The sequence below is a fragment of the Cricetulus griseus genome, chromosome 3, assembly GCF_003668045.3.
Source record: "Cricetulus griseus strain 17A/GY chromosome 3, alternate assembly CriGri-PICRH-1.0, whole genome shotgun sequence".
Lineage (NCBI taxonomy): Eukaryota > Metazoa > Chordata > Mammalia > Rodentia > Cricetidae > Cricetulus > Cricetulus griseus.
The window spans coordinates 210,867,409-210,885,170 of record NC_048596.1 but is presented as its reverse complement, the minus strand read 5'-3'; the positions used below and the strand labels follow the sequence as shown (position 1 = coordinate 210,885,170).

The following is a 17,762-nucleotide window of genomic DNA, read 5'->3' as shown; positions in this document are numbered from 1 at the left end:
GTCCCTGTGTGATTTACTGGATATGCATGAAGGTGAGAAAACAAATGAAGCAAAGGACACCCTTCACACAGGCATGACCTATTTTCTGTGTTTAAAGAAACCATGAAAAGACCACCAAAGCTCTGTAGCAAGTGCACTGGTTGAAATGGACATTTTAATAGCAGGGTTACATAATAGACTGCAACTGATTTACAATTCATGTGAACACACTTTTTTGTTTTCCTAATTCCACCATCTCAAAAATAAATACTATCGGCATAAATAGAATCCCCACTAAGTAGAGTCTTAACAATGAAAAGGTGACAGAACACACCAACTGTGTGCTGCTAAAAGCACTGATGTTTCCAGGGAGATTGCAGGTTAGGAAATCTCTCAAATAAATGGGAGGGAAAGAAATGAATATGAACGATATAATTTGGCAGGTTGATGGCTGCCTTCCAGAAGGGCTTAATAAAATATTTTCTGAGTTACAGTTCAAAACCCTTGCATTTAAGAATAATTACATAAGATGACTGATTTGTTCCATTATGCATAAATGTCTTTAAAGCCCCTAACTAAATTTATGCACTTTGTGTACATGTGTGCACATGTGGTCATGTGTGTTTGTATTTCTCATGCTTTTTCTTTGTTTTTAGGGTTTTGGAGGGTGATTTGTTTTGTTTTTCCTTTTCTTTTTGGTTTATCTGTTCTGTTTTATTCCAGTTGTTTATCATCCCATTTGTTTTCTAAAGACAAGGTGTGGATTTGAATGGATGGAGAAATGAGGAGGATTTGGGAAGAGGCAGGGAGGAAAAACCATGACCAGAATATACTGTATGAAAATGTTATTTTCAACTTAAAAAATAAAGAGAGGGGTAATTTTTTAAAGCATCTCTAGAAATTACTTGGCTATTCTTAAACTAAGAAACATACCCTAGAATAATTCTGAGTCAAACAGACAGTGAAACCAGCAAGACAGGGTAAAGGTGGCATAAAGAAAATGGAAATTTAGGGCTCACTTTCATTTAAGAAAATGGAAAATCTGAGCTATAAAACGTTCATATTTCTATATTTTTGTAATTCATAGTGTTTGCAGATATTTTGAACTAAACCATCTACGTGTGGCTAAGTCTTTGTCAGTCTTCAACTTAAAATGACAGATGTTTAACCCAGGAGATTGTTCAGAAAAAAAATCACTAAAAGTCTTACCACCCATACAAAGTATTATCACCTAAAAGCTAAAACGAATATGCTTAGAATATATCTTAAGTTATTGGTAGTGATAGTCTTTATCTAAACATCTCTTTTTAAAATCTGTGCTACATTTCCTTACTTATGGGATGTGGAGGCATGATTATGTCACAACACCCGTGTTGAGGTCAGAAGACAACTTTGAAGAGGTTCTCTCCTCCCACCTTGTGGCACCCAGGGATTAAACTCAGGTTGTCACATGGTGGCAAGCACCTCTACCCACTGTGCCATCTCAATAACCTCAAAAAATCTAATTCAGATTCCAGCTACAAGGAAATTTAAAATATACCAACTTAGTTCCATTTACTGACTCAAATTAACGAGTGTGTATGCAAAGTGAGAGCTTCGAGTCTACTATACAACTCAGTAGTTCATCAAACTGAAAACACAATAAGGCAATATACGGTAACCCAACAGCCAATATCAAACTAAATGTAGAGAAACTCAAAGGTGACAGAACACACCAACTGTGTGCTGCTAAAAGTAGAAAGTTGAGACCATAACTAACCCCAGCAAGTTTTGCCTCCAAGAGGTGATTCTAGGCTTTCGTTTGGAAATAATGGCTTCCAACATGTGTTTCTGTTCTGTAGAGTCCAAAAATCATTCTGAAGATTTCCATCAGAAATTCCTGTTGTGGCGGAATCTCTGTCCTCATGGTTGTATACATGTCTGTACTTCGTAATCTCAAAGGCAAGCCTTGAGTTTTCATGCTGTAGCCTCTTATTAGTACTGGAAAGACTGCAAAAGACAAGTGTTTCATGTCACATTCTTTTCCTACATGACTCCTAAAAGTTTTATTTTAAAAATTGCTGTAAGAATAAATGGAATTTCAAGTTAAACAATCTTTAAACAGTCATGGTATTTCAGAGGATATCTAACAACTACCAGTTTAAATTAGTGTAATTAGTTTATACAATTCAAAGGTGATTTGTTTTTACTATACCATCATATACTTTTTTCCTATACTGGTACAACATTTTAATAAATTATTCTAGTGTTTACAGACATACAAAAGTAGTTTTATAAAAAATTAACATTTATTATACCATTTGAATTTAAGTGTTTAACAAGAGTACATGTTATATAATTTTCTTTATTATTAAATAGATTTTATAGTATACATTCTGATCCCACTTTTCCCCTTCTTCAACTCCTCCCAAGTCCTACCCAACTCCATGCCCTTTCTTTCTTTCTCTCTCTCTCTCTTTTTATAACATAATTCTTTATTGATTCTTTGGGAATTTCCTATTTTACACCCCGATCCCACTCACCTGCCAGTCCCTCCATATCCTCCCCTCACCCCTGCAGCATCCCTTCCCCAAAAGAACCCCACAAAGATCAATTAAAAACAAACAAAAAATCTACCTTGCTCCTCTGTCTTTCCAAAACCTCTTTATTCATTCTAGTGGCATTGGGTGCTTTGGTGTGTCACACTGTATACCCCTTTGTCCAATCAGCCCTACCCACAAATACTCATTGCAATGAGTCAGGTCTGGTTCAAGGTCTTGGGCACATCATTATCACTGGACTCTCACTGAAATTCCTCTCAGATATCCTGTTGTTACCCTGAGTCATGGGGATCCTGTGGCTATTGTTCCAGAGGACCAGTCCTTCATGTACTCCAGCAGGTCAGAGATGGGGCACATATTAGGGTGGGCCAACCCAAGGTCCAGGATGTGGATCCGGGTAGTAGCTGGTCAGTCTGGGCCACTGGGACCACCCGCCTCAGGCAAGGGGCAGAGCCATCTTTCCTAAGCTAATGACATTGGGGCCAGCTTTCCCACCTCCCTGGTGAGGAGTGAGACCATCTCTCCCAAGTGTAGGGGCCAGCTTTCCCATGAGGGGTGGGGCCAACTCCACTGCTGCAGTATCCAACAAGAGGCAGGGCCAGCTATTCCAGGGCCAGCTATTTCAGGGCCAGTGAGGGATGGGGCCAGTGCAGCACAGCCCTCATATTTGAGCCCATATGGTTCCTATGACTCCTTGTGGCAAAACAGGCCATGGACACCATCACAGACTCCAGCTGCAGCAGGAACACATACCCAGACATGACCCTCAGCATCAGCTTGGGCCCAGATGTCACCATGGTCCAAGGTAACAGCACAGATCACTCAGATTGGTCCTCAGGCACCAACACAGTCACAGAAAGTACTAGAAGGAAAAATCCCAACCCAAGGAAGTCAGCTACATCCACAAGAACACAGGAAATAGATGAGTTTACAGCAACAAATCCCAAAGAAGGGAATTGAACACACAATGCCATTACCACCAACAAAATAAAAAATAACAGGAACTAGTAATCATTGGTCATTAATATGCATTAATATAAATGGTCTCAACTCACCTATAAAAAGACATAGGTTAATAGTTGGTTACAAAAACAGAATCCATCCTTCTGCTGCATACAATCAAATGGACCTAAGAAACAAGCTGGTATAGCTATCCTAATATCTAACAAAATAGACTTCAAATTAACAAAATAGACAAACCTTTATCCAAACTAACCAAAAGAGAGAGGGAGAATATCCAAATTAACAAAATAAAAAACAAAAAAGGGGGACATAACAATAGACACTGAGGAAATCCAGAGAATCATGAGGACATACTTTAAAAGCCTGTATTGCAGAAAACTTTAAGGAGATGGACAAGTTTCTAGATAAGTACCACATACCAAAATTAAATCAGGAACTAATCAACAACTTAAATTCACCTATAACCCCTAAGGGTTTAGAAACAGTTATTAATAGTCTCCCAACTTAAAAAAGCCCAGGCCCAGATGGTTTCAGCATAGAATCCTACCAAATATTCAAAGAACTAATACCAGTACTCCTCAAATTATTCCACACAATAGAAACAGAAGGAAGATTGCCAAATTCTTTTTATGAGGTTTCAGTTATCATGATACCCAAACCACACAAAGACACAACTAAGAAAGAGAATTACAGACCAATTTCCCTCATGAACATAGATGCAAAAATAATCAGTAAAATGCTGGCAAATCAAATCCAAGAACACATCAGAAAAATCATCCACCATGACCAAATAGGATTCATCTCAGAGATGCAGGGATGGTTCAACATACGAATATCCATCAATGTAATCCATCATATAAACCAACTGAAAAAGAAAAACCACATGATCATCTCATTAGATGCTGAAAAAGTCTTCAACAAAATCCAACACCCCTTCATGATAAAGGTCTTGGAGAGATCAGGGATACAAGGGACATATCTAAACACAATAAGGCAATATACGGTAACCCAACAGCCAATATCAAACTAAATGTAGAGAAACTCAAAGCGATCCCACTGAAATCAGGAACAAGACAAGGCTGTCCATATTCTCCATATCTATTCAGTATAGTACTCAATGTTCTAGCTAGAGCAATAAGACAACAAAAGGAGATCAATGGGATACACATTGGAAAAGAATGTATATCACTATTAACTGATGAAATGATAGTTTACATAAGTGACCCAAAAAATTCTACCAGAGAACTCCTACAACTGAAAAACACCTTTGGTAATTAGCAGGATACAAGATTAACTAAAAAAAAAAAATCAGTAGTCTTCCTATATACAGATGATAAACAGGCTGAGAAAGAAATAAGAGAAACTTCATCCTTTACAATAGCTACAATAACATAAAATATCTTGGGGTAACTCTAACCAAACAAGTGAAAGACCTGTATGACAAGAACTTTGTCTTTAAAGAAGATAAAAAAATGGAAAGATCAATCATCCTCTTGGATAGATATGATCAACATAGTAAAAATAGCAATCCTACCAAAAGCAATCTACAATTAATGCAATCCCATCAAAATCCCAATAGAATTCTTCACAGACCTCAAAAGAACAATTTCCTATGGGAAAACAAACAAACAAAAAAACAGGATAGCCAAACCAACCCTGTACAATAAAGGATCATCTGGGGACACCACCATCCCTGACTTCAAGCCCTTCTATAGAGCTATAGTAATGAAAACCGCTTTGTATTGACATAAAAACAGACAGGCAGACCAAATTGAATTGAAAACAACCCACACACCTCTGAATACCTAGTTTTTGACAAAGAAGCAAAAATATAAAATGGACAAAAGAAAGCATATTCAACAAATGATGTTGGTATAATTGGCTGTTGACATGTAGAAAAATGCAAATAGATCCATATCTATCATCATGCACAAAACTCAAGTCTAAATGATCAAAGACCTCAATACAAATCTATCCACATTGAACCTCATAGAAGAGAAAGTGGGAAATACACTTGAATACTTGGGCACAGGAGACCACTTCCTAAATAGAACATCAGTAGCACAGACACTGAGAGCCACAATTAATAAATTGGACCTCTTGAAACTGAGATGCTTCTTTAAAACAAAGAACACAGTCAACCAGACAAAATAGCTCCCTACAGAATGGGAAAAGATCTTTACCAACCCCATATCTGATAGAGATCTGATCTCCAAAATATTCAAAGAACTCAAAAAACTAGGTATCAAACTACCAAATGATCCAATTAAAAAATAGGGTATAGATCTACACAGAGAATTCTCAACAGGACAGTCTCAAATGGTGAAAAGACATTTCAGGAAATGATCAACACCCTTAGTCATCAGGGAAACACAAATCAAAACAACTCGGAGATTCCATCTTACACTGATCAGAATGGCTGAGATCAAAAATACCAATGATAGCTTATGCTGGAGAGGATGTAGAGAAAGGGGAACCCTCTTCTATTGCTGCTGGGAGTGCAAACTTGTACAGCCACTGTGGAAATCAGTATGGTGATTTCTCAGAATATTAGGGATCAACCTACCTCAAGACCCTGCAATACCACTTTTGGGCATATACCCAAAGGAGGCACATTCATACCACAAGGATATTTGCCCAACTATGTTCATAGTAACATTATTTGTAATAGCCAGATCTTGGAAACAACCTAGATGCCCCTCAACTGAAGAATGGATAAATACATTGTGGTACATTTACACAATGGAGTACTACTCAATGTTAAGAAACAAAGACATCCTAAAATTTTCAGGCAAATGGACAGAATTAGAAAAAACATCCTGAGTGAGGTAACCCGGACCCAGAAAAACAAAAAAGTGTGTACTCGATCATAAGTGGATACCAGATATAAAGCAAAAGATACCCAGTCTACAATCCACAACCCCATAGAAGCTAGAACCCTCTTCCAGAAACAGATGGAAGCAGATGCAGAAGTCCACAAGTAATCAATGGGCCAAGCTCTTGGAGTACAATTGATGTGATGAACGATAAAATGAACAAAGGAGTCAAGACATGATGGGGAAACCCACAGAATCAGCTGACCCAAGCTAGTGACTCTGGCCTGATAAATGGGGAACCTACATAAGACCAAGTTAGACACCCTTAATATAGGCAACAATGGTGTGGCTGGGACAATATATGAGGCTACTGGCAGTGGGTTCAAGATCTAACTCTAATGCACAAACTGACTTATTAGAACCCATTCTATTTGGAGAGAGATGCCTTGCTCAGCTTAGACACAGGGGTGTGGGAGGTGGGGAGGTGCCATGGTCCTGTTTCAATGAGATGATGGGGCAGACTTAGTAGACTTCCTAGGGGAAGCCTGACCCTCTCTGAGGAGCAGATGGAAGGTGGGGGGGTGGGAATGGAGGGAGCAGAAGGAGAGGAGGAAAGGGAAACTGGGATTAGAATGTAAAAATTAAATTAGTAAAAAGTATATAAAAATATCATTGATTGTGTTTTTGTACTGGTCAATTACTGGGCATGGAGCCTGCCCTAAAGTGTGGTAATTCAAACAGTGCATGAGCACGTGGAGTGGCAGTCAGTGATGCGTGACTTTATAGACAACAGTACTACCTTCCAGAAGGGGTTGTACTTATAAAATTCTTCAGGATACCATTTTATGTAAAGAGTAACAAGGCAAGATACATTGAGTTGGAAGATAATGTTAATTTGCTTTATGATAGCAGACATTTTAATGTGTATAAATACATAAAACATTTCTACTTCAAAACATACAGTTATATGACCAAGCAAAACCTAAACTTAACATGTTTTCAGTAAGCCAGTTTAGAAATACATAACTATCCTTTAAATATTTCAAGCATTCGTTCCCACTCTCCATTCTTTCTATCACTACCTGGAAGATGTTAAGAATTTGGCACTGCACCCAGGCAGTGGTGGTGTACACCTTTAGTCCCAGCACTTGGGAGACAGGGGCAGGTGAATCTCTGTGAGTTTGAGGCCAGCCTGGTCTACAAAGCAAATTCCAGGATAGCCTGGGCTACAAAAGAGAAACTGTCTGGAAAAACCAAAAATAAAAAAAAGTACTGGTAAATTTTTCAGAGCAGCAAAATCTAGGGAGTCCTGGGTAGCTGAGTTGGTGATCAAAAATAACCCCTCTGAGGTGAGTAGTTCATAATATCTTCATCAAGACATCAGAATTGGGACCTGTATCCTTGCCATCTATACAACCCTTCTTAGCCCATGCAGAGTCCCTTATGAAAAGCAGGAAAACTCTAATGTACAGTTTGCCTCCAATTCAGGAATGGGTGTACTACGTCCTCTGTGTTTCTAGTGTAATCTTCTTTCAAATACTTGTCAATTATTTCTCTTTTAAGTGAACATCAATAAGATGCTTTATAATATTTTGTAAAAAAAAAAAAAAAAAAAAAAAAAAAAAAAAGGCCGGGCATTGGTGGTGCATGCCTTTAATCCCAGCACTCGGGAGGCAGAGGCAGGTGGATCTCTGTGAGTTTGAGACCAGCCTGGTCTACAAGAGCTAGTTCCAGGACAGCCTCCAAAGCCACAGAGAAACCCTGTCTCGAATTAGAAAGCTGCATATGTACTTATCTGAATGTCTACCACCTCAGATTAACATAGAAATATAAGAGGAAGGAAGGTCACATCCAACCTACCTGGGCAGGTGAAGAATGCTGTCTGACCTACATGAGGGTTTTAAAGGAAGTTCACTTGTAGGTGTTATTTCTGGAGGGTCGTGTCTTTCTTACACTCTACTAACCTCATGTACCATTTCACTACAAAATGTAGTTTAAATCCAGTCAGCTGATTCTCAGGACTCTAGGGTCTGACTTACTTGGCATGTTCCTCTTTCAGTACTTCTCTAGCATTCAGTTCCGCTATATAGAATTGCTTATACATTTCCAGGGATACTTTAGTAGAATGCTCCCGAGATTTCATTCCCAGTATCTCTTTTTGCATATCTTTGATACTTTGTTTCATTTTCATTACTTGCTCTTTATACTTGTCAGGGACAGCTTGCCTCTAAAGAACAATAAAGACACATTTGTTTGTTTTAAAGAAGCAGTCCAAGGAGAGTTGGAGGGGAGCAGGGGAGTGGTTGACAAGATCAAAATACATTGCATTCATGTATAAAAACTACCAAGAATAAATTAAATAAATAACCTCAAATAATAGAAAAAAATCTGTGTTTAAACTACAAGCATTACTGTATTCATTCTAAATAAAGGGAAAACTCATTTGGAAGATGACTATACCACAAATAATTACTGTTTAATATTGATCCATGATGCAGAGAACCTTTTAAATGTATGAGAAAGGAGTTTGAGTTTAAATTATTTACCATCAGCATCAAGTGCAATTTAAGCAGAATTTGTTTAATGAATCCTTTGTTTGGTGCTGTAGACTGAACCCAGGGGCTGGTGGGTGATAAGGAGATCACCACTGAACTACACCCTCAACCCTGATTCATTCTTATAATAATTCAAAACTTAATGCAATTTTATACTGATGGGTGGAACTTACAAACAATTGAAGTACATTATAATATTCACACCACATTTTTTCTTTCCCACAATTTTGTCTAATCTTAAAAAAATCAAACGATCCTTTAATGAAAGCCAGAATTCTGAAAAATGAATTTACTTAGTGGTAATACTCAAAACTAAGACATTCAGCAATAGAAAGGGATGGCTTCTTGTTCCAGCAATCTACAAAACAAACTGCCATGAAGCACAGAAGAAACATACATGATGACACGCACACAATGTCTACAATGAAAATAAAATCTGAAGGAAATAAAGCACACCAGAGACATATACAGCGGCCTGAAATAATCGGTTGACTTTTTGTTATTGTAATAATAGATTGACTTTTGTTATTGTAATAATAGATTGACTTTTTGTTATTGTAATAATAGATTGACTTTTGTTATTGTAATAATAGATTGACTTTTGTTATTGTAATAATAGATTGACTTTTGTTATTGTAATAATAGATTGACTTTTGTTATTGTTTCCATCAGTTGTCTTTGATAGCCTGCTTATACTTTTCTACCTCACTACGCTCTACCATGCAATTGTCCATGTGGTTTTTGAGGCTGAATATTTCTTCTTCATGCTTCTTTAGTCTTTCCTCTAGCATTTTATCTTTCTTTGGGGCACCTGTCACTTCCAGTAATTTCTGATGCAGAAAATCATTTTCATTTTCCAGACGTTGACAATATGAAAGTGTATGTTGCTGTTTTGTTGAGACACATTCAAGTGGAGTGAAAAAAATTTTGTCTGGTAATACAATAGGCAGAAAAAAAGTTAACACAAATACAAGGGCTGTGAACAACATGAGGTTCTGAGAGTGTGTTTCCCGGCAATTCGCACCCATGCTTTGCCGGCTTCACTCTCCATAACTGCTAAATGAGACTAAGAGATATCACATTGATTTACTTTGGCCAATGCTGAAACTGGCTCCTAAAATTCTTTTCAAAATGAGATGCTAACTAATAAATTTTATAAATAATGTGCTCTAACATCTTAAAACTTTTATGAGTTATAAATATTTTATGATAATATGAAGTAATGAACAAAGACATTCTTCAATAAACAAAAAATAATTTAAAATAATAATTTTAAAAAGTAGTGACAATCTATGGAGACTAGGCTGGTCCACTAGGCTGCAACCACTGCCTTTCAGGTGCTCCCTTCTGCACTCAGCAAAAGAGTGATGTCTGGCTAGGCCTGCTGCCTAGGGCCATGTCTGGGTCCCTGGTTCCAATGCAGCTGGGGTCTGTGACAATGCCCATGGCTGGTGTTAGCACAGGGGGCGGGGGGCGGGGGGGCGGGGGGTCATTGGAACCACTCAGTTCTGAGCCAACCCTGCCCTTGCCCTTCACTGGCCCTGGGTTGGCTGGCCTTTCGCTGAATACTGCAGCAGGAGATCTAGACCCACCCCTCAAGGGAGAGCTGGCCTCCAAACCTGCTAAGAGATGGTCCCATTCCTCACCTCAGGACTGCACCTCACCTGGAAAGCACACTAGAGCTGACCCTGTGGTCAAGAAACAGGTGAGCCAGCCCTGAGGGCATGAGAGCAGAAAAACTCTCTCTCTCTCTCTCTCTCTCTCGCCCTCTCTCTCCCTCTCTCTCTCTTACACACACACACACCCATGTCCCCTACAGCAACTGGGAGACAGAGCCCTGTATCTTTTCTGGGCAAAACAGCTGATCCTGGTGGTATGAGTGTGGGTGAGCCGGGTATGAGACCTGAGAGCAGGAGAACTGGCCTGGCTCTTGGTGGCAGGCTGCGTTGGGTGAGCTAGCTGAAGCAGTGCTGGAGAGCTCGACAGGTAGTGAAGATGAGGGAAAGATGGAGGAATGACCAACCCAGCTACCACCAAGGCCCAGAATCAGGGCTGTGAGTTATCCCACCCCAATATCCACCTCATCTTTGAACTGCTGGAGCGTGTGAAGGGGATGAATCTACAGCTCTAAAATATCAGGATCTCCAAGACACAGGACAACAGCAGGATATCCAAGAAGAGCCCCAGTGAGAACCCATTATCAGTGGTGTAGCTGAAACCAGAGGCCTCAAGCCAAACCAATGAACACTAGCAAATAAAGATGAATGGATTAAATAAAGAGTAAAGTGTGTGACTCAATGGGTCACACTACAGCTTCCGAGGGGAGAGTCTTCTCCCCCTTCCCCCCTTTTTGTGTTTGTTTTGTTTTGTTTGTCATGTTTGGATTTGGGTTTTTCTTTAAAAATTTTTTTGGTGGGGAGGTTACAAGGGCAGGGAGGATTCAAGGGGGCTGGGAGATGAGTAGGATCTGAATACATGGTGTGAAATCTGCAAAGAATCAATAAAAGTTAAAAGAATAAATAAATAATAAATGAATAAGTAAAACTCCAAATTAAAAAAGTAGTAGCAAAGATAAAAATTTCTAATAGTAAATGTGGATTAGAAGTCATCTCTATTCAACCTAGTGAAATAAAAGAGCCAGGATTGAAAAAAGGTAGCCATCTTCCTAAAAGGGCTGAGGTGGGGAAGCCCAGGTAAGATATTCTTCACAAAGAAGCATCCAGTTGTGGCTACCAATTGTCACCTAGCAGCAGCAGGTTAACACCACCTTGCCGTGATTAGTGGTAGCTACCAGAGGGTGAAGCTTCCTCTTGGGTGACACAAGAATAGGAAACTGAGTAGGCCTGTGGGAATGCAACCAGGGGCTGGGTATACGTTGGATGGAAACATGACTGGGGCAGTCCAGGCTATGGAGATGGAGGGAGAGGAGGACAAAGGAGTCTGAGTCTGAAGTTCTCTGCATGCACTCTGGATTTAGCAATGTTTGAAGGCAATGACTCAGCCATGGCCTAAGAATGTGAGATAAGAATAGGTAGTGCTGGGAAGAGACCAATTGGTGTCAAAAGTAAACCCAGGAGACAAGTCCTCCACACTGTCTCGAAGCCTCAGGAAAGTCTGTGCGTAGAAACGAAGATTCCCAAAATGGTAGAGGGAGTTGTGGCCCACAGGATGGGGACTTCAGAAGTATAGGTTCTAGCAGAAAGCCTAGTCCTCACATAGATATTTCCCTCAGCAGGAAGGGCACACTGATTTAATGTGTTGAAGTTGCTGATATGGATGGCTCTCCCCCATGTGAGTGTACGCCTACAAAAGTCAAAAGAGGGAGGAGAAGCCACAGTACCCTGAAGAGGAAGAAACACCACAGATATGCTAATATCTTCTGTTGCTTTTCTTCTTTCAAATGTCTCAGAGATTTGGGCTGTGTTTTACTTTAGATGTGACTCTCCTAAATATCTGTATCACTTTAGGTGTATTTTATTATTCCCCTTGCCACTAGTTTGTATACCTTCCTTATAACATTCACACTTTACTCCTGGTTTTCCCACCACCTCTTCATTACGTTAATGAATGAATTATTAATACCCTTAAATCCTCAAAAACTATAAACTCTTCCCAGTTTTAAGGGAAGGTGCACAAGTGAAGTTCGCAAGGTCTTCTACACATTGTAACACCAGATCTGCTATAAAATCTTGTATCTATTATAACAGTCATTTCTTCCCCCACAGATACTGAAAGGCAACATATTTTCAACAGAAAACAATTTAAGTGGAAGGCTCATGTGAAATAAAACAAATAAAGAAGTTCAAAAATGTGAAAAACAAACCTAGAGAATATATTCCTCCCAAGAAACACAGAAAATGCAGGAATTTTTCTTTTTTGAGGAAATTGGATTCACTTCCTCTTTTCCTAGATTCCTAATGTTTACTTCTCCATGCTTATTTATATGGAGAAAGCCATCTTATGTCCCCCTGAAATTTTTCTCCATAACACTAAACAATTATCTTTGATAATTTGACTGAATTCCCTGAATTTTAGAGATATACAATGACTTCTTTATACAAATTGAAAAATTATCCTATGAAACTTATCTTGAACTATAAAATCTAGCCTGAACCCTATTTTTTTCAGTAGGAGGTAAATTTGCAAAATTGTTTCTGAGAATATGGAGTCTGGGACTTGATTGTTGTGACGAGATTGAGCAAGGGCACACTACCAGGCTTTGGATCAACAGCAAAATTTCGAGACACAAACAGGACACATTTTCAATGGAAAAATGATACCTTTTTATATTGATCTCAAGTTTACAAAAACTTCCAAACTCTTTCCATTGATGCTATACTAAATTAGCTGATTTTTTTTAGTCCCAACACTAATTTAAATTAACCTTGTGTCTTAGAGTAAATACCTTTTCCTTTTCCCAGTGAATTGTACTTGAAGCACTAAAAACAGCAGGCTCTCCATTTTCACATTCATCTGACTGCTTCTTAAATCTAGGAATAATGTGCAAAAGAATAAAATAAGTATTGTTATCATTCTCTGTGTGTCGGGGGGGGGGGGGTATTGTTTTTGAGACAAGATGGCCTTGAATTCCTGATTCCCCAGCCTGTACTTTACAAGTGTTAGGATTACAGACATATAATAATATGCTTATTAGTAACTGAAGTTTTAAAATTGTAAACATTTAATAATTTTAAAACCCATACTATGTTCTACCATATAAAAGAAACAGAATTTATGTTTATGAACCTTCCTCCTTAGTTTGATTCTATTATTATATTAAAACATTATAATGAAATTGAAATCTTAATTTTAAAATAAGAAGTTTGAGATATGTATGGTAAATAAAGTATTAATATTGGAATCATATATAGAATTCTTTTAATATCCATTTTACACAGTAAAATAAAACATTTACTTATTTACTTTTTCACTCTTAGTATTATTTCTTCGACTGTGTGTATGTACATCTGTGTGAGGGTGTATTCACAGGAATGCAGGGACATTATAGTCACAAGTGCTGGGTAGCATGAGTTCAAATAGATCTTAATAATAAGAACCTGGAGTCAGATATCTGGGTAAATGCTAAAAGATCAGAGAAGTAAAGCAGCCAGCCACAAGACAGACCTTTAACTTCTATTAAGTCCTCAGACCAAAGGGCCAATCCTATCCATACAAATCCTCAAACTGAATGCAATGAGCTCCTCCTGTCTCCTTCTGTCTTATATTCCTCTCTCTGCCCAACCATATTACTCCTGTCTCTACCTCCCTAGTACTGGGATTAAAGGCATTCGATTCCAAGTGCTGGGATCAAAGGTGTGAGCTCTGTTTTCTTTTAGACTGATTCAATCTCATATAGCCCAGAGTGGCCTTGAACTCACAGAGATCCATATACCTCTGTTTCCTGAGAGTTGGGATTAAAGGTGTGTCCACCACTACCTGGCCTCTATGGCTAACTAGTGTGGCTAGCTCCACTCTCTGGTCTTCAGGAAAGCTTTATTTGTTAGAGCATAAACAAAATAACTCCACAGTGCTGGATCCTCTAAAGCTGGAGTTAACAGCCAGTTGTAAGTCACTCAGAGATGGGTGCTGGGAACTGAATTCGGGTATTATTGTTGTGTTAGTTTTTTGTCAATTTGATACCAGCTGGAGTTATCTAAAAGAGGGAACCTCAACTGAGAAATGTATCCATCAGATTGTCCTATAGGCATACTTGTGGGAGCATTTTCTTGATTAATGATTGATGCAGAAGGGCCCAGAGACCACTGAGGGTGATGGCATCCCACCCCCAGTCTGGTGGTCCTGGGTTCGCTAAGAAAACAAGTTTTGAGTAAGTAAAAGGAAGAAAGCCAGTAAGATGACTCCTCCATGACTTCTGCTTCAGTTTCTGCCCTTACTTCCTTTCATAGTGAACTATCGTTAGGATATGTAAGCTGAAATAAACCCTTTTCTTCCAAAGTTGCTTTTGATCATCGCGTTTTTATCATAGCAATAGAACCATAACTAAGGCAACTACCCATAATTCAGAGGTCACTACCCAATATAAAAAAGAGAGTTATATATAAAAGTTTCAAAGATATTTAAAAATTCCATTTTAACTTTTGAAAATGGTTTACAAACAGACAAAAAAAAGACCCAACAAGAAAACATTAAGAAAGACTGTTCTGCAACTGAGAAGATGGCTCAGGGGGTGAAAAGGTTGCTATATGAGCAGGAGAACATAGTCTTGGATCCTTAACACCAACATAAAGCCAGCATGGCACTATTGTCTCTCATCCTGGTGATAAATACTAGAATGTTTGGGCCAGCCAGCCTAGTCAAAAGTTGAGCTTCAAGTTCAATGAGAGGCCCTTTCTAAAAAATTAAGGTAAGGAACAACAGAAGAGGACACTCAGCATTGACCTCTGGGCTCCATACATACCTGAGAGAGTACTGATACACACACACACACACACACACACACACACACACACACACACACACACACACACACACACACACACGAATACATACATCCAGAACATACATACACACACATAAAGAAAGGACTATGCATTCCATTTAGTACTACCATGTATGTTTAGCATGTGTAAGCCATTTGGTTCTATTCCAACAACAACAACAACAAAAAGAAACCAAATAAGAAATTAGAAAAATGCAAGAAATAAGGGATAAGTTGAAAGAGAAAATAGGTCAGGCAGTGCTTTAGAAAATAGGCAACAAAATGTAGAAATATGGGGGCAGACTTGAAAAGTTCTATGGTGGTTTGAATGACAAGTATCCCCATAAGCTCATATACTTGAACACTTGGGCTCCAGTTGGTAGTTTCTGTGGGTAAGGTTATGGAACCTCCAGGAGGTGGAGGTTTGCTGAAGGAAGTGAGTCACTGAGATGGGTGGATTTTAAGGGTTTATAGACTTAGCTCCTATTCCCTTTCTCTACCAACTTACCATCTATGGATGAAACTGTGGTCAGCCAGCTCCACGCTTCTGAAGCCATGCTGTCCCTTTTCAAACATTATCCAATCTATCCCTCTGGAACCATAAGCTAAAAATCAATCCTGAAGTTGTTTTGGGTCATGGTATTTTATCACAGAAACAGGTTGGTAACTAATACAACTTTTACAAAAAAAAAGAAATCTTGAGTCCTTAGAGCAGTTTTACAAAATGCGAAAGACACAAAATTAAATGTGTAATATCAAATCAGAGGAAAATACTAATTATTCTTTAGGGAATAAAACCAAAATTCTTAGCAAATAAAAACAAAAGCAGCCATGTTGGGAGGTCGAAAATCATGAGAAAACATTTCTTTATTTTTCTCAGGTGCTAGAATAATGACAGATCATTCACTTTAAGTCAGAAAGTCTTTTTTTTTCATGTTAGCTATCATTCTATCAATATACATATGAAGAGAGAAAGATAGAAAGAAACATCCACTCTTCCATATCTGTGGGTTTTTGTATCTAGGATTTTAAAAAGGTATTAACTGAAAATGCTAGTGAAAATTGCATCTTGCTGAACATGCATTGGCCTTTGACAAGATTTCAAAATAATTTAAAACAGTATAATTATCATAAAAAAACAATTTTCCATTATGTTAGTGTCCCAGTTAGGATTTCTATTGTTGTGTTAGAACACCATGACCAAAAGCAACTTGGGGAGGAAAGGGTTTATTCAGCTTACACTTTCAAATCACTGTTCATCATTGAAGGAAGTCAGGACAGGAGCTCAAACAGAGCAGGAGCCTGAAGGCTGGAGCTGATGCAGAGGTCAGGGAGGGCTGCTTTCTGTCTTCTCAGCCTGCTTTCTTACAGAACCCAGGACCACCAGCCCAGGGGTGGCCCCACCCACAATTGGGTGGGCCCTCACACATCAACCACTAATGAAGAAAATGCCCTAAAGCTTGCCTGCAGCCCGGTCCTATAGGCATTTTCTTAATTGAGGCTCCCTCCTCTTGGATGACTTTAATTTGTGTCAAGCTGACATAAAAGTAGGAAGCAGAGAGGTCCTAGAGGAATGCTGCTCACTGCCTTGCTCCTCTAGTCTTGCTTCACCTGCTCTCTTATTCTTATGCATCCCAGGACCACCTGCCCTGGAACAACCCATCATGATCTGGCTCCTCCCACATCCACCATTAGTTTTTAAAATGCCTACACAGACTTGCCTACAGATAAATCTTGTAGAGGTATTTTCTCGATTGTGGTTCTCTCCCCTCTAAATTTGTATCAAGCTGACAGAACCAAACAGCCCAATAAGTGATTATATATAATTTAGAGATGCCTTAAAATATAAGAAGGTATGGGTTAGTGAGTTTACATGAGAACTGGAGTACTTATGGATTTTGATCTCTGCAGAATGGCAAGGAACAATTCCTATGAAGACACCAAGGTGGCTGTATGTTAATTTATATAAACATACATGTGCATTTATTAAAATAAACATTTAACAATATGTGTATTTCGTGGATATATGGCTTATAAGTATGGAGAATGAGTATTACTTTTTAATTAGTATATCTTAATAACATGTTTGTAACAATAAGAATTGAAAAAAATTTCAAAAATGTGATTTTAGTTTTTTAAAAGAATCACACAAATAGGCATTTAGATATTACCAAGCTGGAATGTAGAAGGAAAGAAAAATAACATGTTCCTAAGATAGTAATTCAAAATAAATTATGAAGACTGAAATTGACTTTAGAGGACACATTCATTGCCATTTATTAAGTTCAAAATCATCACATGTAAGAATAATTCATATTGGTTTCAAACATTAAAATTCTGTTGTAACCTTCTAATGTGAATTTGAAAATAAATTTGTTTTATCATAAACAGACATGATGCAAATTTATGTATGGGTTTTGGTAAAATCACAATTTAGTCACGGATAAAAGATTTGAAAAATGATGCCTTA

At 38.3% G+C, this 17,762-nt stretch overlaps 1 protein-coding gene across 1 annotated transcript in view; it reads right to left on the bottom strand.

Moving 5' to 3' along the window:
• Positions 1-17,762, bottom strand: part of LOC103160317 (ankyrin repeat domain-containing protein 26) — a 66,026-nt gene that overhangs the window by 4,725 nt on the left and 43,539 nt on the right. Inside the window, exons 22-24 of the mRNA XM_035441708.1 lie at positions 13,259-13,343; positions 8,338-8,525; positions 1,739-1,968 (exon numbers count right to left, since the gene is read on the bottom strand). Of these exons, the coding sequence (XP_035297599.1) occupies positions 1,739-1,968; positions 8,338-8,525; positions 13,259-13,343 (503 nt within the window). The remainder of the gene's footprint in view (positions 1-1,738; positions 1,969-8,337; positions 8,526-13,258; positions 13,344-17,762) is intronic.